The following is a 23,901-nucleotide window of genomic DNA, read 5'->3' as shown; positions in this document are numbered from 1 at the left end:
CAGATGTGGTAAAGGTGTCTTGTTTTAATGGAAATGTTCAATTTGGCAGGGGTAGGGGTTGGAATATGCATTCTAGTGCTGAAGATGGAAGTATACATCTCATTTTTAAAAAGTCTGCAAAGTATGCACAGTGGTTGAGGAATGCTGCTCATAAGGCAGTAAGCTTGCTGGTTTTGGGGGGTTTGCTGTGCTCATTTCTAAAGGCCACTCTTCTTCCATTCTTCCAACAGGGAATAATAGTACCTCTCCTTTTTTAAAGACTGAGAATGGTGTGGGCATAGGAGCTGAGTGAATGTTCCTTATCACTAGTGATACTGTGGATGTTGGCCAACAAGGAACCAGCAGGGGCACACAAGGAATTTTACTGCATGTGCCTAGCTAAGGGGGAATCACAACAACAAAATGGCAGTTTAGATGCTGAGAAAACAAAACAGAACCACCTATAAGGAGAAAGACAGAGAGAGAGATCCACTGCAACAGCCAAGTGCAACAACTTTTCATTAATTGTACAATAAAACAATTGTCTAGTAAGGTATTTAAAGAAATTGATAGTAGTTTGCTAACCCAGGCAGGTTTTCTTCACCACAAAGAAAAAAATAATAGATAGATGACAGTACCATTTAAAAAAGGAGCCGTGTGAAGGCAAAAATAAGATGTGAATGAGTGAGAGTAAAAAAAAGAAATGCTTTACAATACCAAAGTTGAATATGCCATGTAGATAAAAGAAAGCCCTTCTATTAATGAGTTTTGATGAGACATCTTCGGAAATCACAATGATGACCCTGCAATAGCTGTCCACAGGGTGTGTGCACCCCAGCAACCCAACACTGACTGCCATACAATCAGTTCTTGTCTGATTTCTGCAAATCCTGAATATTTTTTTTAAAAAAATTAACCAAGTTTGTGTGTATGGAGGCTTCCTAGTCTGCAAAGTAGTTTTAGAATGTGGCACAAAGTGTTTGAGTATGTTCTTCAGTACCAATCAAATTGTCAATGCCAAGTTAGAGGTACTGAACCAGGATCAATACTTATGTGGTAGCAAGCTGATTTTTAAAATTGTATCTAATGAGAAAGATGTAAGATTATTAACAATATGGCACCATTAAGCTAGTTAAAAGGAATATGAAGATAAATGAAAATATAAGAAAAGATAAATATTGGATAAATATTATGCTAAAATTAAGCTTTTAAGGTTTGGGTAAAATTATCTAAAATTAGGGACACAATATTGGAAAATTATAATATAAGAATTGAAACAAGGTGATAAATTGCTGGGTAAAGCTCGAAAAACTTGGAACGCAGGAACGAGAGATGCGAGGAAGTCTAAAGAAGTGAAGAAAATATGGTTATTGTAAAATTATATGTTATTTTGTTTGTTTTTTCTATTGTATTAAGAAAATCTTTAATAAATATCAAAGAAATTGGAAAAAAATAAAATAAAATTGTATCTAATGTCCCAAAATGCACACAAACTAGCAAATAAAATGTGGAAGCATGCCTTTTTCCAAACTAATATTCAGTGAAGTCCTTAGTAGATAGATAGTCAGTCAGTCTTTGGAAGTATCCTGACTTCTGCTCAGGTCTGGGGCATGCCGTTTCTTTTTCCATGCACTGGAGGGTTGCTTCCTGTGTTCTGAAATTTGGGGACGTGGAAGCAGGAAAACTCTCTTAGTATCAAGGGGGATGAGAACCTCCCTACTCTAGTACTTCAGAGATGCATCTGAAAAGAGACACAGGTTCAAATTTTCCTCAGCTTCAACAATAGCTGTATCATATGGCCAAATTGCTTTATAGTAAAGGGCAAATAGCAATTGGGGTGGGTGTGAAGAGAGTGAGTTGGTGTGATCCACAAATCCAAACCAAGAACACATTTCAGACTTGGGACGCACAGCTGCTTTTTCTTCAGAATGAAAGTGGCCAGTTTGAGTATGCTTTTTAAAAAGCACAAATAACACAATGCAGATTTATGCTAAGCCTTGCTTGTTACAGCTTTCTTCTAGTCCTTTTGAGATTTAGCTGGAAACTGGCCTGAAAGCCAAAATCCTTTGGGTTGGGGGCAGGCAGAAAGGGCTGGAGAAAAGAGACTCTGCCCTTAGGTATTTCTTCCAAAATCCAGGCTAGTTTTGCTTCAGATTTAATAGTTATCAATTTACCCACCTTATGGTGGTCGTTGGAGAGATGTTACATTGAAACCGGACCATATCGCCCCATTTCCTCTCATTCAGACTGTTGTGGTTGTGACAATCTCTTGTGGCAAAAAACTTAGAAGACATCAAAACTTAGAACATGTCACTAGAGTTCTTGTTATTTCCTCCATTACAGTGTGCTGTGGTGTACTGTATACTAATTTAGATCCCTACGGTGTGTATTATACAGACATGAGTGAAAATAAGATCTCTGGAAAATAAAGTTCCATCACAGTTTTAAAATTTGACATCACCATATGCACAAAAAGTATTCTTTTACGTATTATATTTTGTAGATATGTATCTGTTACAGAAATGCTCATGTTAAAACAACATTACTTCAAAGGTAATTTTTAATGTGGAGAGCAAATCATCTTGTAACACTGTTATAGTCACTGGTTCTCAGGGTGAAGAGTCAGCTCCATCTAAAGCGCTTACTGGTTGAATCTTCTGCATGATACACTTGCTTTTGGAAAACTTCAACTTAAAAAAAATGTGGAGAAAATAAGTTCTAAGAAGAGTTCTACCATAACACAGCAGATGATGCACATAAGCTAGGAATTGCATCTTCTTGGTTTTATGAGGATCTCCTCTGCCCTACTCAGATGTTTGGGTTTCCCTCTAGATATCTTCCAAGCTGCAACTGCATTTCACATGCACTTTAAATAGGAGTATATATTGGCAGAATGCACACTAAAGCTCTTTGTTATGGATACTGCTTTGTGAATGATGATGATAAGTACCAATGAGACTCATGCCTGTAAGAAGACTAAATGTTATCCTGAAATCAGTAGCCTTTCTTCTCCCACCCCACCAATTTATTATTTTTTAAAATGCTAGAAGAATTAACAATGTGCCTTGTTGAAGGTGAATTAGAGTGGGCGTTGGTGGAGCACAAGGGGTTTCAAATTCATCCTAAGATTTGTTTCCCAGTTAAGAAGCACTAAAAACTGACTGTGATTTTATGTGTGTTTCAGTGAACAGACTGGCCCGCTCCAAGTACTGCTGAGCCAGAAGATTGTACTGGAACCCAGCAGAGAAGCAGAACTTGGGTCCAGTTCTTACTTCCATCCACCTGCTTCCCATCATGAAATGGAGTCATCCTATCCCAAGTCCTTTCTCCCACCTCCTCCTGAAAGCAACCCCTCTTGCAAGCCTTCTCTGAACTTTCAAACTGCTTCTGCTGGTTTCAGTGATCGAGCTCCCTCTTTTCCAAGTAGACATGGGGTGGGTGACAGATCCACTGGAACGGAGAATGAAGTCTGCCATGATACAGTGCGAGAGGGAGTCTCTCCCACTAGTCTAAAAGACAATACGGATTGCAGCAGTAGCAGTAAGCTCGAAGAAGTGCATAACATAGTGGCTTCTCTCACACCATATTGCAAATTGAAAAGTAACATGGTAAACTCTGGATCTTTGCCTACGCTCTTCCCCTCTTCACATCCAGCGCAAGCACCATCTGATAAAAACAGCATTCATAATCCATGCTTCAAACCATCAGGTTTTTCAGAGAGGCCTCTTGTTGAGCAGCAGTGGGTCAATCACGTCATAACCCCGACTTCTCTTTCCCCTTTGCCCCACTGTCCTCCAGATCCATTGCCGACTGCAAATAGGTACCCAAGAGCAAACAGCCATGAGAGTTTGCATCACTCACAGGAAGAATTTGTCAGTGGGGGTTCTCTGAAACCTGAGATGATCAGTGCTAAGGGGCATGTTCGCTCCCTTGCAGAGCAATTTCAGCGGTTGCAGGGTGTCCCCCAGAAGGAGGGCACTCATGAGAAAGAAAGGGAAGTGTCTGTCTGTCATGATCAGTATGCTCCAATGTTACAGCAGGAGCCCTTCAGCAATCATCAATTCCTAGGGCATAGGCAGCCAGTAGTTGGAAGGCAAGAGAATGAAATATGGCTTGCTGAAAAGTTGAACTCGTGCCTGAGTTCTAGAGACAAGTTCAGTTCCGGAAATTATTTTAGTGCTCACAGTAAAATGTCCGAGAGTTCTGGATCACACTATGAAGAACTGTGTAACAAAGGGGAACAATGTTCCGTAGATCCTGACTTATCCCCAGGGAAGTTCAACCACGAGGGAGAAGTGAGAGAGGTGAATGACGGCAATCTTGCTGGCTTGGTTACATCTATGCCTGTGGACTGTTGGGTAGACAATGTTAAAAGGTATTATAGTTCTCAGCTTGATTGCAAGAGTGCCACCTGTCTTCCGGTGCCTAGGAACAAGTCGCCTGTGTCTCATCAAGTAGCCTTTGGGGAGGACCCAATACAGAAGCACCCACAGTGGAATGAAGACACAGAACAGGAGATTTCTGAGCTGGAGTCACTGTATCAGGCTAGCTTACAGGCATCTCAGACAAGCCAGTCTGTATCGGGAAGGCTGGACAATCCCTGGCATCCATTGGGCAAGACAGGTAATGTAAATGCTATGAATTGCCATATATATATATATATATATATATATATATATATATATATATATATGGGGGCCTAGACTGGCAAAATATTGCAAGTACTCAGTGCCTTGGAGTGTATAAAAGGCATTTCGATTTAAATTAAAGGCCAGTGGCATTGCATGTTTTGACATATATTGCACCAGTTGGTAACATTGGGAGTTTGCAGTATAATTTCTGTTGCTCAAAAAGGCACAGTATGAAATTTTTGGAAACAAATGTGTAAAACGTACATGTCATGAAATAAATGCTTAAAGCACACAAGTTATGCAGAGAAATCTATATCGCCAGGAAAATGCTGCCAACATTTTCCTCTGAACTGATAGGCTTTGATGTTCAGTTACTTTCTTCTTCATTCAATCTGTGCACATTCGTTGTAAAGGTTTCCCTTGGTGCTCAAGTCTGTCAAGCTCCATGCAAAAGTTCAAACCTCTGCCATTAACTGGAGTGCTCTTGTACTTTTTCCTACAAGTCATACCTACTTTTCTTCTATGCCAGAACCTCAAATTTGATGGGTTATTATTCCTCAGAAGAATTCAGTTTTTATGAACACGATAATCAACAGTTTTGCAGCAATTCTCATTAATCATGACCTATCTTCAGTCAAGATAACCCTCTTAGCTTGGCATCTGGAACTGCATTTTTTACAAACTTTTAGCAAGCTGTGGCTTTCCCTAAGTTTAAAAAATAGAAATGTGCATTTCATGAGGAAGAAGCCACAGTTATGCAATATTCTGACATTGTAGGATGAGTCTTTTACTCAGCAGATCATGCCTGCCTTTTCCCTAAATTGATGGTAATAGCCAAAATTGGACTGGTTGAATAGAAGGGGTTAGGGTAAGGCCCTTGTAATAATAATAATAATAATTTTTATTTATACCCCACGCTTCCCAGCCAAGGCCGGGCTCAGTGCAGCTAACAAGAAATAGTAAAAACAAGTTGAATGAATTCAACTTAAAAACAAGATTAAAATACAACAATTAAAATATTGAAACATTAAAATATTAAAATGCAGCCTCATCACAGGTGGAGAAAGGAAAAAGGAAAAAGAAAGAGGGAGAGGGAATCAAATTGGTTCCAAGCCAAAGGCCAGGCAGAACAACTCTGTCTTACAGGCCCTGCGGAAAGAAATTTGTAGTCTTAAGGTTCTAGTCTTCCCCTCCCCTGCCATATCCTTCCTTCAATCTTTCCCCTTTTCCTGGTTTTGCTCCCCGTATATGCTGAGCTTTCAATGCTCCTAGGCCAGCATGGGTTGTAATTGGGAGGCAACAGGATGAGTAAATTTAATTCCATGTGTTGAATGGCCATGCCCTACCATTCTTCCTGTGTTCTGCTATCAGTGGCCTTTGAGTGCTCCAAGCAAAGTTCAGTTGTGCAGCTTAGTGAAAAATAGTCACTGGTGCAGACAGGGCATCTCCTCTGCCAAACACACATATAGTTTTTCACCTTGGTTAATATGAAGAAAACTAAGGCAATAGCTGTGAGAGGTATAAGAATATGAAACTATGTTATGAGTAATTTAGCTAATTTTTTTACTACTGATAATCTGCGTAATAAAAATGAAATGGAACTGTATAATTTTAAATTGTGACTTAATTGTTTATGAACCTTAAATATGGTGTCCTGTAAAATAATAGGTTACGGCATAGATTATAAAGATCTCTGTTCTTTTTGCTAGATCTCATAGTTTATACTACTGCACTGGTCACTGATGGTTGGCAGGAAAAACCTGAATGTTTTACAGATGTATACTTAAAAGTTCAGCTTACCACTACTTTTCCCCCTCCCCTTTCCCCACAGCATCTGCAAACTTACCTACCAGAAAGATGCGCGGTGTAGCTTGCATGGGTCTTTCAAAAACACCAACAGCAGAGATCGAACGTAACCTCTATGGAACCATTGCATCTCCAGTCTCCAAGGTAGCAACACATTGTACATGTGTGCTGAAAAGAGGGTTGTGTTAAATAAAGGAATGCTAAAAAGATGTGAGGAAATGAAGAGGTAGAAGCCGGCCAGTTATAAATGTTTTAGATTAAACCTTTCATCATATCCAGCATTAGAAGTAAGGTAAAGGTAAAGGGACCCCTGACCATTAGTTCCAGTCGCGGACGACTCTGGGGTTGCGGCGCTCATCTCACTTTATTGGCTGAGGGAGCCGGCGTGCGGCTTCCGAGTCATGTGGCCAGCATGACTAAGCCGCTTCTGGTGAACCAGAGCAGCACACGGAAACGCTGTTTACCTTCCCGCTGGAGCTGTACCTATTTATCTACTTGCACTTGACGTGTTTTCGAACTGCTAGGTTGGCAGGAGCAGGGACCGAGCAACGGGAGCTCACCCCGTCGCGGGGATTCGAACCGCTGACCTTCTGATCAGCAAGTCCTGGGCTCTGTGGTTTAACCCACAGCACCACCCGCATCCCTAGCATTAGAAGTAGGGGCAACTAAATAAGTTTACCTGGTCATGATTCTAATAACTTTTTAGTATGGTTTACTGAACCATAAGATGAAAGAAATAATGTTCTAAACCCAAGCACACATATGCCAGTCCTTTCCCAATGGACTTAAATCAATACAGAGCAAACTGTTCAATTTCCACATTCTGCTGGAACAGTTCTTGAGCTGGGCTAACCTGATGCTTAACATAGTTGCTGCATTTTAAGATGGCTTCTCCACATCCAGCATAATACCATTATTTTCTAAATCTGATGCAAACTGATTTCTATTGCTTTGCAGCCTTGCGTGGAACCTAACATAGTGCTAAGACAGTTGTTCCATCAATGCAAGTATTTCTGCTTGTGCAATGGAATATTCTCCCTCTCTCCTCCCACTGTGCTAGGGGTTCCAACAACCCTCTGAAGCAGATTTGGGGATGGCATGGAGCATGTGTAGGGGGAGAAGTCCTGGGGCACAAGTGGAAATCCATTCGTAGAATGCTTCCTTATTTTTGCCATTTCTGAAATGGAAATGTTAATGATCGATGTAATTTCAGTGTCCATTTCTGAAACTGCGTGTCATATTGCTGTGGTCTCCTTTAGCTAACAGTGTTGTATGCCCGTTTTCAACGGCAACATCTCTTCAGGTACCATACCCAAGAAACCACAGCAGAGAGCCAGAAGAGGAAATGTACAGTGCAGAGAACTTCCGCCGCATTGCACGTAGTCTTAGTGGGACCGTCCTCACAAACAAAGAGGAGACACTTGTTTCTTCCCACAGTTTTGTAAGTACAAGATTCAAATATGAGTGTGATTGAGTCACCCCCGCCCAAAATAATTTCTTTAGCTTTATTGCCAAGTTCTAAACAGGGGGGACATTTTAATAAGCTTGTTCTATGAGCCGTTCTTACATCTCTTCTCATTTAACAGAAAGTGCCTTCCTGCTTATGCCATTGGTACATGGGTCAGTTAAGTTTCACCTCTCTTTTAGGTTGTTTTGCTGTTTATAGTACCAATACATTCTAAACCAAGGGTAGCCAGTCTGGTGCCTTGCAGATGTTTTGGATTACAACCCCTACCATCCAGGACTAGTGGCCATGCTGGCTGGAGGTGGTGGAGAGTGTTATAGTCCAAGCCTTCTTGGGGGCATCCTACTCTGTATCTAAAACCTTTCAACTGCTTTTCCAACACTTTCCTTCAGAACCCCACATCCAAAGCCTTTGCATTAAAAGATTGTGAACAGCCATGCAGATTCTAGGGCTGTGTTTGGTGCAACATACACTCATTTCTACTAATCATAAAGTGCTTCGAGTGCAATCCTGTATTCAGAAGGGAATTCCACGGTGATCAGTGGGACTTATTCACAGGTACAACCTGCCTGCTTAAGCAATCCACCCAATAGTGCTTCCCTTCCTCATCATCTCCAAAACAGAATACAAGTCCTTGGAAATGAAATACACTTATAGAGACCCTATAAGAGACCCTTATAGGAGTGTTCCTTTGGGGCAGGAATGCCTCAAATCTTTCTTCAGAGGGCATATGGTATTCAGCTCCCACCTTGAGTTTTAGAATCACCAGAGATGGTGAATATGTTTTGGAAGGATAAATCTGAGTTTGTGTCTGAGGAATCTGCAGGGAAAATGGAAGAATTGGAACTGGAGACCTGAAGATACAGACTGATAGAAAGATCAGGATATCTGGGAAGGGCAGAGAAGATCTTGATTTTCAAACCACATGCAATGGGAAGACTGGTGTAAGGCATTTATTCTTTGTGTTCCCTGTTCAGAGACAAATAAATCATGCATTTATGCAGCATGATGTCTGGAATTTTCTAAAGCTAAATTCAACCCCTTTTTGCTTTTAAGCGTGGAGTCCACTTCTCCCAAGAGGAAGCTACATGCCCAAATAGGTGGAGCAAGAGCCCTCCTGCTCCATTCTCTTGACAGCATCAACACCAATAGTTTTCTCTGTGGCTTTCTTCCACAGTGAGCCCGCTATACCTTTTCTTCCTTTAGCCATCTTTTTTAGTCTTCCTCATTCTCATTTTGCATTTTTGTTCTCCCTCCCTCAGTGTACTTTCCCCAACAATCATGTGCTTTGGGTGCAATGACCTTCTGTAAGTAAGTGCTGGAAGGATCGTGGCAAACCCCTGAACCCCTCAGATGTGACTGTTCTGCCTCAGTGCAGTGCACATGATGGCACTTGCTAGCAGTCAAAAACAGGCTGAAACAAGCATGCCACAATGTATTTTTTCCTTTCGATGCCATTCTGTGGGAGCACACCCTTTCAGCTTTGGATGCCTCAGGCTCCACCTTCTCCCTCATCACAAACCTTCTCTCCCCCACCCCATGCTTTCGGCTGATCCCAGTGCCATAGCAACTTTTCCACATTGGTACTGACCTCAGGTTCTAAACAAGCGGGGAGAAAAGAAAGCTGCTGCTGACTCTTTTCCACCAGGAGATCCTATGGGAAAGGGGAAGGAAGGAAGAAGAAGCAGTGCCGTTCACCAACTTCCAGCACCAGTTGCAGCCCTTCCTGAACAGGAATAATCCTGCTTCAATATTCATGTGCTGGTGACTTCCCATTTGGATTACTGCAATGCTCTGTGCCTGGGGCTGCCTCTGAAGACAGTCCACAAACTTCACTTAGTTCAGAATATGGCCATGAGTGTACTAAGTGGGCCTGGGTGAAATCAGCACACAGGCTTCAACATATTCACTGGCTCTCAGTTTTGTTTCTGAGCTGAATTTGGAGTGATGGTTTTTGATCTTTTAAGGTCCTTCACCATGGCTTGGGACCAGGGTTCCTAATGGACTCCCTCCTCCTACATGTACCTGCCCACACAGGGACATCTTTGGAGGCCATTCTCAGGGTGCTGCTGTTGCCAAATGAGGTGTGGCAGGCAGCTACGAGAGACAGGATTTTTTGTGCGGTGGCACCTTAGCTGTGCAATGCCTTCCCAATATTTTATTTTTACACACACACACAAAAACCTGATATTTTCATTGATCCTTTTTATTTCCCCAGATCCTTTTAATCTATTTTAGCTTTAAGGTATATTTGGTTTTATGCTGTATTATACTTTTATTGTCAATTCTTTTACTCTTCTTGAATATGAAATTGTATTGTTGCTGTTGCTTGCCACCTGAGAAGAGAGGGGCTTATAAAGACTGATAGCAAAAAGGAAGAGAACAGAGACCCAGGCTAAACTTCTCTAGCAGTGCTGAACACCCCCACACACCCCCATTTGGTTTAATATCTCCAGTCTTTGCTCCTGTCCAGATTGCCACAACTCTCTGCTTTGGGAGACAAACCAGGCACATGTCTATTTATTAACAACTGCCCACTAGTTTGGCAATAAACTGCTTGTGGTGGGTTACCTTTTAGTATTAAAAGGAGTGGGACATCTTATGTCCCTGTGTTTTGATGCTTTAAGACTTTCGCCCCTGCTCCCCAGCCCAGTTGCAATACCAGGCTTAAAGCAGTAGAATGTGAGGGAGTAAAACAGCAAAGGGAGAGAAAAGGCTGCTCCCATTTCTTGCCTTCTCCTTTTAAAAGTTTTATCTGCCACTGCTGCTTTGTAGCTAAAGCCGTTGATTGCATGTTAAGTATGAATGCATTTGGTCTTGCCCTGAATTGTTACTTCAGCCGATATTAGGACAAACTCCAGCAAATGTTGTTGTGCTCTCCTGATATTCATGTCCTTGGCTCAGAAGGTGAGATCAATGAAACATCAATGTAACAATTTTGGATTCATTCTCTGTGCCTGAATCACTCTCCTTCTAGCTCAACCAGGCATTATTCACCTCATTCTCACCTCTCCTTGTCCTGTTCTCCAGTAGGACAATTGCTTCAGATATAATAATCACATGCAGGCTTGGGACTATGACTGCTTACACTCCATCCATGCTGCCAGTATTGAACCCAGCACCCACTGAAAATCTTGCATATAAAATCAGTTTGTCTAAAGGATTAATGAAACCAGTCGCTATTTTGGGGGGTATCCTTTTATTGCTTATGTTGGTGCTGATGCTCTTTGCCCTGGAATGATGCAGACAACCTTCTGGAAAGACTTAATTAGTTGGTCTCAACTTCTTTACTCTGTTATGCAGTGACAAGTGGGACTTGCAACAAAATGTTGCAGTTCAGAGTGCTCCTGTTCAGTGTTGGTCATGTCTTCCGTCAAGATAATTCCATTCCATTTCCTCCGCCTCCTTTTCCATTCCTGCCCAAGCATTCCTTGTCCACTCAATAAGCTCGAACCTCATTGGACTGTTTAGGGTTTTTATTGGTCTCCTTAGGGTTTTTATGCACAAGTTTTATTTAATACTTTTTCAAACCTTGATGTTCCTCAAGGTTACTAATAACTTCCTTCTGTTTGTGAATGGTACTGTTTTTACTACCTAAGGGTTGGCACTCTGAAAATTGAGTTTGCTATTGGTGTATACAATGTTTGCCAAGTAATGTTGGTGTACAGAAACTCTATTTTATTAAGTTAGTAGTATATGAAGCATTTTTCTTGATACTTATTTCCCGATGCTGTATATATCTGGCATTTCAATAAAATTTTGCAGGTTGTTTTTTTAAAAAGAAATCAGCAACAAAAAGTTGATTCTTCAAGCATTTCTGGTCATAGTCACCCATTGGTTGGTGAAATAACCAGTCTGTTTGTCTGTACCTTGACTTTCTCATCTATGAACATGTGGGTTGATGGGAATGGTATGTGTCTGATTATCGAGGGGAACTGTGGAGCTGAGCAACAGGCAGCAGTGAGCAAATTCACTGAGCCCACAAGTAGATCCTTGGTTTCTGAAACCTTCAGGAAATCACTGGAAAGTGTAGACATGGGAATTATTATTATTATTATTATTATTATTATTATTATTATTTATTATTTATACCCCACCTATCTCGCTGGGTTTCCCCAGCCACTCTGGGCAGCTCCCAACCGAATATTAAAAACACAAGACAGCATTAAATATTAAACACTTCCCTAAATAGGGCTGCCTTCAGATGTCTTTTAAAGTAAGATAGTTGCTTATTTCCTTGGCATTCCACAGGGCAGGCACCACTACCGCAAAGGCCCTCTGCCTAGTTCCCTGTAACCTCACTTCTCGCAGTGAGGAAACCACCAAAGGCCCTTGGTGGTGGACCTCAGTGTCCGGGCTGAACAGTGGGGGTGGAGACGCTCCTTCAGGTATACAGGACTGAGGCCCTTTAGGGCTTTAAAGGTCAGCACCAACACTTTGAATTGTGCTCGAAAACGTACTGGGAGCCAATGTAGGTCTCTCAGGACCGATGTTATATGGTCTCGACGGCCACTCCCAGTCACCAGTCTGGCTGCCGCATTCTGGATTAATTGCAGTTTCCAAGTCACCTTCAAAGGTAGCCCCGTGTAGAGCTCGTTGCAGTAGTCTAAGTGGGAGATAACTAGAGCATGCACCACTCTGACGAGACAGTCCACGGGCAAGTAGGGTCTCAGCCTGCATGCCAGATGGAGCTGCCCTGGACACAGAATTGACCTGCGCCTCCATGGATAGCTGTGAGTCCAAAATGACTCCCAGATTGTGGACCTAGTCCACATCCACCTGCCTCCTGTCCCCCAAGAACAGTACTTCTGTCTTGTCAGGATTCAACCTCAGTCTGTTAGCCGCCCTCCATCCTCCCAAATATGTTGTTAACACTCAGATGTTTGTTGCACCTGAGATTGGGATGAAGGCAGGTTACAGATAGGTTGTGAGTTGGAAGGGAAACTTCAGTGGTCATGAGGATACCTCAACTGAGAACTGCTTACAAAATTTATGTTTAAGAACCGAGCAGCATAGCTCTTCACTAGCAGAAACTTACAGACTCCCTTCAAGGGCAGCTTCATGTAGAGTGCTTTACAGCAGCAAATAGAAAGGCAACCAGAGCTTGGGTGATTGTGAACAGAGCTACATTGTCAAGCCAGGTGATCAGTTTTCATTGATAAAAGCCATTCCTGTAATTTCCTGTGATTATTAGACACATGAACTGGGATTTATCTTGCCCTACTTCATTATGATTTTCCTGACTTTGTGAAATTGCTTGGATTTGTGTAAATGGACATGTCTCCTTGCAGTTTAACTGTTTCATTTGACTGCTTCGCAGGTCTGCGATATCGGGGGGGGGGGGAATTGTAGGGGCTATGTTAAAATTAGCATGTACGGGGTTAGCAAATGAGAACTATTTTATGTCTGTAATCTTATGATTCTAATCTTGGTGTATCATTGGTCATTTTAAAGATAATAGGAAGGGGGGTAGATATTTAAAAAGGGGTGTGTGGTATCTCTAAGTCACAACCTGCCCTTTTTTTCTTACTGACAGCTGGCTTCAAAATGAGAGTTGATTACGATACAGAATTCCTTCCATCCTCTCGCTGCTCTTCAATGGTTTTGCACAGTGTGGGATTGCTGAAAAGCAGACACACCAAATTCAGATTATGAATAGAACTAAACCTGGCCTTACTTACCTGGTATCTATGCATTGCATATGCCAGAGATCTTGATGCATTGCGACCTGGAAAAAAACAAAAAAAAAAAATGAATGCCCCTGTTAATGCTTCATGTTATCCCGACCCTCAGCTTACTTTGAGTGTGGTTTGTGCTGTCCACATACTTAACATGCTGGGGATATTAAGGGTTATGTCCAAGGACAGCCAGCAGTGTGCCCTCTAGATGTTGCTGGAGCACAGCTTCCATCCTTGACCTTGAGCTTCTTTATTTATGCTCTGTCTCCAATCCACTTAATTTACAATGATGACATGTGTTGTTTTTGATGAAGACCATGGTTCTTTATTTATTTTAAAAGTTGATCTTAGTCATTTTGTTCATGTCTGTGTCTTCAAATTACGTTGCACTAGATTTTGCACTAGAAATAATCATAAAATAACTATACCGTAAACAAGTTTTTTAATAAATAAATTTTGGCAGTTCTTTTACAAGTTCTGAGAACTGTGATGGCCACACCTACAACATTTCTACTTCTCTTCACAAGCAGTTGCATGCCCTTTTTGGAGTGACCATATCACTCAGTTGTCCCTGCACTCTCCCCACCTGTTATCCCAGTTCTTTACTTGCCTGGTTTCTCCCCAGTTCTGTGTTTAATCATCATTTTCAATTCTATTTCCCTTTTTCCCTTTTGTCAAAAGGAAGTGTCCAATGAGAGGAAAATGCCAGTGGAAGCCAGACACCGTTCCTCCAGCACCACTTCCCTCACTTTCCCTCACGATTCTCCTCCTGTGTTACCCTTTGATCCCCAGCACTATTCAACCCAACTGCAGCACCTCTCCCATGATGCACCAGTGCCTAGCATGGTGGGCAAGACACATAGGCCATCAGGTAATCACTGGGCTCTTCCTCCTCCTCCTGTGTCATGGGAGAGTAAGTACGCCGCTCTTTCGTCAGCTGTAGCACAGGGTTCTGGGCTGGGCTCTTCTGCAATAGTGATGCTTTTGATCCCTCCAGCTGCCTGGAATGATGCATGACCTTTCCACAATACGCTGTGTGAACACACCTCACTGCTCAATCCATACTGTAGCGAGTGGGCATATAAAATAAACGGTTCATCTTTAGCCTATGTTAAGTAGCAGTATTTCTTCATCCTGTCATGGCGGTATGTCTGTCGTATGACTATATCCCAAAGAATAGGGTGTGAGAAGAGTTGGCATTGTTTGTTTGAGTTGTTGTTTTTACATGCTAGTTATAGGCTTATCAAGTTTGATGGAGGTATGGGATGAAGAATATCAGTCATTTTCCTCAATCTTACAACATCCTACCGACCATTGAAGCCTTTACTCTGGAGAAGCGAGGGGCAGTACTGTGTTGTTGTTTTCTTTCCCCAAACCTGAACCTGTTGCCTCTTCCTTCTAACCCTGGAGTCACCTTTAGGAGAAGTAGGATGTATGTTATTTCATATCTGTCGTAAGCACCCTAGTGACTCTGTGTGAGGGGGCCGTAGTCAGGTTTTGCCTATAGTTCAGTATTGTCCCCAAATTTTGCTAGTGTTTTGTTTTAAAGCACTCAAACACCTTTGCTGGTAACTTTTGAGGTACATTGTTGATATATCATTACTTAAAAAACCAACAAAAAACATCTGCTCAGGGCAAATAATTTTAAATCTTTCCTTTTCTCAGGAAATCAGAAGAACATCCAAAAAATTTTGGCTGTGCCTGACAGGGGTGAAACTTTCCAAGGTGAAGACAACCCAGCTGTGGCACTGAACTATGGGAACCTCACGTACAAACAGCAGGGCCTGCCTTCTCAACTTGGGCAGAGACCTCTTCTTAATCAACATTTAGGAAGCAAAGAAGCATCTGGCCCCGCTGGCCACTGGCTGCAGATGAGTCACACTGCCAGACAAACAGCAACACTGCCAGATCGACAAACAGTACACTGGGGATATGCTGCTCCAACAAGCAAGGGATCACAAAAACATTTACTCCAGCAGCCACTGCAGCAAGGAAAACGGGATGCTTGTGCCGCTGACTGTAGGTCGCCGCTTGGCACGAGTTACAGTACCTTAAGCATACCTCAGTGGGCTTCAAGAGACACAGGTGGCTTTCAAGGTTGTCCAGTGCCACCCACACAGGCCAAGGCTCCAGGTCCCAGAAGGGTAGATATGCCCCCAGATGAAGACTGGCGGCAGAATAGCTATACCTCTCAGCCTGGAGCAAGGAGAGTGTTGCCAGTGCACATGATAGATGGAACTTACTCATCTGCTTCTGAAGCTCACCGTAGGATGCTGGCTCGTGCAGCTGCTGCTTCCATGCACAACAGCAACTGGTGAGGTCTCTTTAACTTCAGAAGGGATCGCCCCCTTATGAAACAGGTTGTCCGAGCTATAGTTGATAAGACAGCAAGATTTTTTTTCAGTCTGTGTCTGTGCCAGTCTTGTCTTTAAAAGTAGCTATACGATAAGTGGAAGCTAATTGCACTGTGTTTCTGTACTGCCGAACCGCTGTCCATGGGGAACTTTTTGGAGACTCCATTCTCAGCCTCTCTCCGCAGAAAATGGTTTCAGGCCCACTAGCAATTGGAAGAAGAGCAAGAGCTGCAAATGAAATCGGTTGTTGACAACAGGCTGTGTTTAAAAGGACTTAAGTCATGAAAAGCATCGCTACTAATCCCATACGCCAACCCATTATTCAGTTTTGAGTTCTTCTTCTCCGTTAGGTGGGGCCTGATAAACTTCCCATGTTCTCTGAAGCTAGAGATTTGGCAGTTCTTATGGGTTAATGAGGCAAATGTATCCTTCTTTGTGTTGAGATGTTAGGCACAGAAGACTGCTGTAGGTGCTAGTTCGGAGCTGGAAAGAAGGCATAGCTCATGTGTAAATCGGGCCTTCTCCCACTTCCTCAAAGCAGACTAACAGTGATTCAGAAAGCAAAGACTGTTAAGGCTGCACACTTAATTAAAACATTGTAAACACAGAATCACTTTAACTATTTTAGGGTCAAACATACTTGCCTTTGTAAGTATTTTTCAAATAAATTTATGAAATAGTTATATTTATTGGGTGGTGTATGAATTGCTCTTTTTGTCTTTCAACCAGGTGATTTAAAAAACCTAACAAACTGGTATTCTACAGTTCTTGCACATTCATTAGCTCTTACTTTTGCACATGAGCTGCATATTATGGAAACTATCCCCTGGCATCTGATACAGGTTCGCTCATGATCCTGTATTTGGAGCAAACCTCTGGAAACAGGTAGGACTTCCCACTCTATAGGCAGGGGTGTAAGAGTACCGTGCTGCTATGTTTTTGGCATCCGTCTGTCTGGAGAGACAAGGGAGTGTGCCTCCAGAGGTGAAGACAAACGGCTGCATTAGCAGCACCAAAGTAACCTCAGGGCGCAAGCCTGGACAGTGTGTTTGGAGGTTTTTGACTGCCCAGATGACAGGACTACCCCTCCCCTCTCATCCTTACTGATGTGGTCCAAAGAGAAGCAGAGCTATACATTTGACACCAGCTTGGCTCCAGGAGTTGCTAGAAGGGGGCGTACCAAGGCACCATCCAGCCACCGTAGGGACTCCAGATTTGCGTAGGATTTACTTCTTAGTCTTTTCTTCTCCCGAAGATGTTTTTAACTCACCAAGGATTTGAGACCCATCAGCTATCCTCACCTGGTTTAGCCAGCCAATCAAAGCCATTTCCAGGGTGTGGCTGCTCTTACATGCTGGCAACTTCTAGTAGCCACGGGTGAATGCTGAGTGCAGGGTATGGACTAAAGGTGGACAAATTACCCCAGAAGCAGCACAATATGTCCCCCAACAGAGATACTACCTCTCCCCTAACACCCTATACTAGTGTGGTTATTCTATAAACATATGTAGAACTTCACCAGTGTGGTTGGATGAAGGCCAAGAAGTTCAAATCCCAGCTCAGTCATCAAGCTTGCCAGGCAACTTTTGGCCAATCGGTCTCATACCCTACCTCATAGGGTTGTTGTGAATATTGAAAGGTAAGGCACATGTATGCTGACCTGAGCTCTTTGGAGGAAAGGGGGGAAGTAATTAAAGATAAAAATTAAAAGATAAAACAATTTGTTAACAGGTATGGAATCTCCATACCATCTGCTGCCTGTCAGTTAGTCTGAGACTTTATTTGAAGGAAAACTGCTCTCTGCCTGTTAGAGGGGCTGGGCTGGCTACTGGCTTCCATATGATCTCCGTTCCTTTTGGGATTTTTTTACATTGCCTGTAGCTCCTGTTAAGAGGTAGGTGTGTTGAATTGGTAATTAATTGCTTTTTAAAAATTAGATATTTTGAACTTAGGAGCTAGCTCTACCAGGAGTGTTGGTGTGTGAAAAATCTGAGCTTTGTGAATTGTTCTCCTTTGTCTCATTGCTTGAGTCCTGCAAGAACCTGGCACATTGTTAAATTATCCTTTTAGGGAATATCGACTTGCCAGTGTTACAATAAACACCATTGTTTGCTCCCACACAGAAACTATTAGACTGAAAAGTGGATTGTTAAGTTCTTGACCTCCATATAAAACCTAGACTGCTGCCTAGTGTTCCTTCTAAATACATATGCCAAATTGTCATCCTGCTCGACAATTATACTTTTTTTCCTAGTGCAACTTACTAAATGTACAGCTCATTTAACATCATGCTGTGGTTTCTGGGTTTTTTTTTGTTTTTTGTATGCAGTCTGAGCACTGAGCTGCAGATAATATTTTTACACCTGACCTAAATGTGATATGGTTGCCTATTCAATTTTCAGTATTCCTCTGTAGCACTGTCATATGATGTCTCTAGTAACAACCACGCTCAGAGCAACCTTTTAAAAGCTCTCATGTCACCTGCTAGTGGTGATGCAGGAGCAATCAGCTGGAGTGAATTGCCTTGTTACAAAGCTGAGTAGAGCACAGCTGTGCCAAAAACAGTCTTACTGGGCTGCAAATCAAGGCCAAAGGCTCGTATCGGCGATGTGCGAGCATCATTGTGAACACTGACTTCTGATGCTGCCTCGATTCTGGTGAAAAGTAAGTACATTGAGTATAAGGTGAAACACAGGCTGCTATTTCACTTTTGATTTGATTTTTTGCTTTGTAGATGAGGATTTGTGAAGACACTGGTTTTCTTACATTTTAATACTTTTAAGGTGGTAGAATAAGGTAACAAAAGACAACACACAAATTAGGTTACAAGGTGGTGATCTATATGCCCTTATCGCTTGGCTGGAACCCAGGCTAATGAAGAAGGTACTAGTGAGAGGGGCAAGGGTTAGCTGGAAAATAAATGCAAATTTGATCATGTTTGAATTCCTACATATTGTAAGTATTTTGTTGCGATCAGCTTGGCCTGTGGTCAGGGATGTTGCTACAGGCACTATTAATATAGGTGGGCTATAATTTTAAATAAATGGGAGTGGAGAGAGAAGTATGTGTGTGAAGAGAAAGGTGAGTTAAGGAGTGTTTGAAAATGTGGCTTGGGTTAAGGATTCAGCATGTTCTGTGTCAGGTGTAGCAATGTGTATAGATGTTAGGAGATGTTAGATATTATGCTTCCTCACATTTGTGAGTTCGGCAGAGTGCATTCTTTTGCAGCTTATAAAGAAGCTTAGATAGGCTAGTTTTAGCCTTTCAGTTTAAGTAATGCAGGATGCTTTAAGACAGACTGGATTCTCCTGATATCCCCCCCTTTCTCCCCCTTAAAAGAATAATCACACAAGCAACATTGTAAAAGGTAAAAATAACCTTTACTCAGTTTCTGTTGCAGAATAACAGATACAGTAGCTTTGTTCAGGTAGGCTTAAAATGACAATTCAATTAGACATGCTTCAGTTTAGCTTCAGATGATGTTTGAACTACGAAGCTCAGCCATGCAGATTGTTTTCAGCTTTGTGGCTTGTGGTGGGCTAAAAGCTTTTTTGCCTGGATTTTCACATTTTGAAATATGGCAACCCTATGTTCTCTCTAGCAAACTGGTCCAGGAGCTTCTACTTATAACACTACACAGGTAAAACATTCCCTCAAGGGTCACACCTGCTGCTTAAAAATTATTTGTCGATAGCAAATAAAAGCTAGGAAGGAGAAATCTGTGTAGCATGGAAGTCTAAGCAAGCTAAAAAGAGATCAGCGTTGTTTCATAAAAATCTCATTGTTACGATCCTGAGTTCACATAAAGATATACAAGGTGAATATATTCCCCTAGATGTAGAAACTGATGCAGAATAATATTTTCTTAATATGGATGGCCTTGATCTAGTCCAAGGTGCCCACCAGTTTATTGTCCAGTTTCATAACCTCTCTCTAGACAGAGGAGGCCCTCTCGGATAAGCATCCTGTATCCCATAGTCTGAACCAGTTTTTATAAAAGCCTGGGTTTGCCAGTTATAAGTCCAGCATAAAAGCCTCTAGGCAGAGTAATTTAATATTAATGGTGATTTAATATGAAGCTACCAAAAGAGCCTTTTCTTTGGACAATCCACGAATTGTCACATGAAATAATTTATGCAGCATGATGACACTGGGGAAGTGAGCTTCCTAAATGTTTCGGAACGCTTGAAGGCTTTTAAAGGAAACTTTATTATAGCTTCTGCCTGTGCAAAAAAATAAAGTTGTAATTGCAGTTTCGTTCACTTTTTCTTTTATTATTATTGCTGGCGCTGGAATTAGGGAAGCCTCAGCAGTTCCCCTCCACAGGATACTGAGCCGAGAGGGTCCAATCCCATTTAAAAAGCAATCGTGTCTGTGTGGAAAATAAGATATTATTATGGGTGGTCCCTTGGGACTGTGGCTCTCGCCCTTGTTTTATTGCTTGGGGGAATTTCGACACGCTTCTTTTTTTTTTTTTACACTTTTGTGAGCCGCCTTGCAACCGTCCAATATCAATACCGCTATGGGGGGGCAGTTAATACGCCACAAACTAATATTCCTACTGAGAGGAATAGACGCTTTAAAAAAAAGAAAGGGGGAAAGCAAAGCATTTCGGAAGCACCCTCATTTATTTGCAAGAGGAGCCTTTAATTATGGCGCCTCAGCCGAGCACTTCTGAGGCGCTCCCTTAAGCCTCCTCGTGGCGGGGGCGGCGGGGGGGGGAATTGCGGGCGCGGTGCATGCCGGTCCCGAGGCGGGCTGCACCCGCCGCCTCGTCACTCGCGCTCGCGCGCTCTTTTTCCCTCAGCTGCTAGTCCGCCGCCATGTTGCTTTGGGCCCTGGCTGCTCCCGCCCGCCCCTAGTCTCTCGCCGCCCGCCCCTCGCCCTCGCGCTGGCCGGGCCCCGGCGGGAGGCGGATAAAGAGAACCGCAGCCGGGGCGGGGGGCGGCCGGGGCGGGTAGAGACGCTGAGGGAGCCGCCGTCGTTCCTGCTGCTGCCCTCGCAGCCCGCGCCATGTCCGGCAAGGAGGGGACTCGGGTTGCGCTGGCGACGCCTCACGGTACCTGTGAGCGGGCCGTCAAGGGTGAGTGACAGGCCCGGCCAGGCCCGGCCGCCTCGCTAGGCCCGCCTCCTGGGGCTGGGCTGGGCGAACCCGCGCCTCGCCCGTCAGTTCCCCTCGCTCCGCGTGTGTATGTGGGGAGTTCATACGTGCTGCGGGTGCGGGCCTGAGAGGCGGTTGCAGGCGCCACTCGCGTCCTCTTCGTGCCCGCTTCCTCACCCGAGGGAGGGAAGAGCGCATTGGCTGCTTGTTTGCATGGCGCCTGCCTGCAAGCGTGGTTGTGTGGTGGATGTCCATCGGGATGCCGGGGCGGGTGGAGGGATTTTTCTGTGGTGTTGTAGTTGTTTCCTTTATGCAGCGAAGGTGCGGGCTGGGTTTTGTTTGGTAGCCCTCCGAACAACCCTCTTGAGTGGGGCTGAGAGAGTTTGTGGGGTTGCCTCCCCCCACCTGAAATTTCGGCGGGGATTGCTTATTTGAATCCTGGGTTTTCGGGTTAGTTCCCCCCCCCCCAAAAGGCAGGGAAACAAAAAGGGGTGAGATGGAAGGGAAATACATTGAGGGTTCCATCTGGTATAGCACAGCTGTTCTCTGTCGAGGGCAATACATATAAAATGTATTGTCATCATTATGTATTTTATTTATACCCTGTCTTTTCCCCCTGATGAGCACTCAAGGCAGCTTACAGATAAAAAGAACTGCTAGGAACGTGATTAATATTATTATTGAAAAGCTTTTCTTTGTCAAGGGCAGTATTGTAGAATGAAATATTGTTATCTATATATTTATACCCCAACTTTCCCCCTGATTGGGACTCATGGTAGCTTACAGATAAAAACACAAACTGCTAAAAACATCATCATCATAATACAGAGTGACTTACAATATAAAAACAAAAAAATATATACATAACATAGTAACAAACAAAAAACAATAACACTGTTCTCTCCCAGACTTTTTAATTAGCCAAAGGCCTGGGAGAAGATCGTTTTTTTCCTCCCACAGGGGCCACAACAGAAAAGACCTTTTCTTTTGTTGTCACCCTCCCAACCTCTCACGGAATGGGGCACATGAAGAAGGAGTTCAGGTACTGATCACAGGGTCCAGGTTGGTTCATATGGGGAGAGATGGTAATGTAGAAAAAAATCATTAACATACAGTTAAACATTAACAGAAAACTAATATATATATATATATATAAAACATACTGATAATCACATTAAAAACATATAAATCAGCAACAACCCGTTAAACTTGGCTTGGTAGTTCAGTTGAGCACGTGTGTTATGTGCACAGTAGAATGTACCACTGAGCATCCTAACCACTGTGTTTTCAACTAGCTGCAGATTCTGAATAAACTAAGGACAGCCCTACATATAATGCAGCTTGGTGATTCAGCAATATAAAAATAGCAGAAGTACAGTAAATAATAAAATAAAATAAAACAAATAATTCAATCTGGAGGCTACTGTATCTAAACTGTCTCTGTTCAGGAAAGGATTCACCAGCTGAAAATTGGGTGTTTTTCGGTGGTAGAGAGTCGAGACACATTACATTCATTCTACACCAAGTGGACTGGTTGACACTGTGCTTCCAGATCCAGTTTCCTGTCCTGATGTTTTTAAACTTTTATGTATTGCCTTTATGCCTATGAATCTATCTGTGGCTTAAAACTGGCTTTCCAGCCTTGCTCCTTTCATATCATCAGCTCCCATCAACAACCTGGTTGCCAAATTTTGTATGAGCTGCAGATTCTGAACTTCCTTTAAAGGCAGCCAATGCACTGCAGTAGTCCAAACTAGGGTTACCAGTGCACAGGCAATAGAAGTCAGGCTGCCCCTGTCCAGATACGGCTGCAGCTGGGCCACCAGTTGAAGGCTCATGCAACATAATGGATCCAGAAGTACCCCCAAGCTATGCACTCACCCCTTCCAAGAAAGTGTATAGTATTCAGCCTTGATTATTGTAAATCTTAGATCTGTTTCAACATCATCATATTGAAATCAGAAATACTATGTCTGATCTTGCTCTAAATGTAGTTTTGTCATCCTAAAATCAATTGATGAGAAATCTAGCATAACATAATTTGTTTACAATTCCTGAAACATGAGTTCTTTGCATGGTTTAGGAGTGGCTCTGGGAGAGAGCAGAGCTGTTTAGCAGGTGGAAATCTAACAATCTGACAGACATTTTATGTGTAATCTCTTATTTGTTTTTTTCTGTGAGTCAGTGGCCCTTAAAAAAAAATCAAAGATTTCCCACCCCTGCTTTATACTTATCATAGCAAAAAGACCCAGACATGGATTAGTCTCCTAACCTAGTTACCATCTTCCCCACTATGGGGAGAGCTAATTTACCTATAAATTAGTATATGCAAATTTGTATCCTCTTTTGGGAGGGGCAATACATATATAGTGTACTGGGCCCAAAGAACTCTGTTGGCACACTGATCCCTCTTGTGTGCCCAGCAACCTGCCCCCTCAGACAACCTCGCAGGTGTGGGCAGGGCATCAGGACCAGACCTTTGTACGGCTTGTTCACATTGCTGAGGCAACAGCTCTCCTTGTGGGAGGATTCTCTAGCCACCACCTTCAGGAGTGTGCTGTCCAAGGTCCTGATAGCCCCTACCTTACCTGTTGTGACCCTGCCTTGCTTTGCCTGCTGTGACTCAGACTAACTGCTAAGTGCCTCTGCAGCCGTATGCTTCGCCTGAGCTTCAAGCTGGGTCAGGGCAGGACACATGCTTTTCATTAGACAAAGTGGTCCAGGCAGCTGCTGCTGAGGGACTACTTTTCTTGGCTGCTTACAGCAACTTTCTGCCTTTACTGAACCCATTCCCAACTTAACATATTTATTTTTTTTATGTTAACAGTGCCATCCTACAAATTTGTATTCAAAAGTCTCAGTATGTTCAGTGGTGCATCCTCCAGTG

At 42.9% G+C, this 23,901-nt stretch overlaps 2 protein-coding genes across 22 annotated transcripts in view; both read left to right on the top strand.

The window, feature by feature from the left end:
• USP54 (ubiquitin specific peptidase 54) overlaps window positions 1-16,602 on the top strand; it is a 102,695-nt gene extending 86,093 nt beyond the window's left edge. For all 12 annotated transcript variants that reach the window (XR_014564029.1, XR_014564030.1, XM_083738229.1 and 9 more), the window contains 5 exons: window positions 3,164-4,602; window positions 6,442-6,560; window positions 7,720-7,857; window positions 14,241-14,430; window positions 15,225-16,602. Coding sequence is in view for 10 of the 12 variants with exons in the window: in XM_083738229.1 (XP_083594355.1) it covers window positions 3,164-4,602; window positions 6,442-6,560; window positions 7,720-7,857; window positions 14,241-14,430; window positions 15,225-15,877 (2,539 nt within the window). In the remaining 2 variants the exon portion in view is untranslated. The remainder of the gene's footprint in view (window positions 1-3,163; window positions 4,603-6,441; window positions 6,561-7,719; window positions 7,858-14,240; window positions 14,431-15,224) is intronic.
• A 1,845-nt stretch (window positions 16,603-18,447) lies between these two features.
• PPP3CB (protein phosphatase 3 catalytic subunit beta) overlaps window positions 18,448-23,901 on the top strand; it is a 33,374-nt gene continuing 27,920 nt past the window's right edge. For 6 of the 10 annotated variants that reach the window (XR_014564039.1, XR_014564040.1, XM_083738406.1 and 3 more), the window contains exon 1: window positions 20,681-20,996. Coding sequence is in view for 7 of the 10 variants with exons in the window: in XM_083738406.1 (XP_083594532.1) it covers window positions 20,927-20,996 (70 nt within the window). In the remaining 3 variants the exon portion in view is untranslated. Of the gene's footprint in view, window positions 18,578-20,637; window positions 20,997-23,901 lie in introns of those variants that run through there. The other 4 variants (XM_083738410.1, XM_083738408.1, XM_083738409.1 and 1 more) reach the window with 4 other exon arrangements.

This window comes from Podarcis gaigeae, assembly GCF_964106915.1.
Source record: "Podarcis gaigeae genome assembly, chromosome: 5".
NCBI classification, from domain to species: Eukaryota; Metazoa; Chordata; class Lepidosauria; order Squamata; family Lacertidae; genus Podarcis; species Podarcis gaigeae.
Note: the sequence above shows the minus strand (reverse complement) of the source record. Positions and strands in the feature narration are given on the sequence as shown.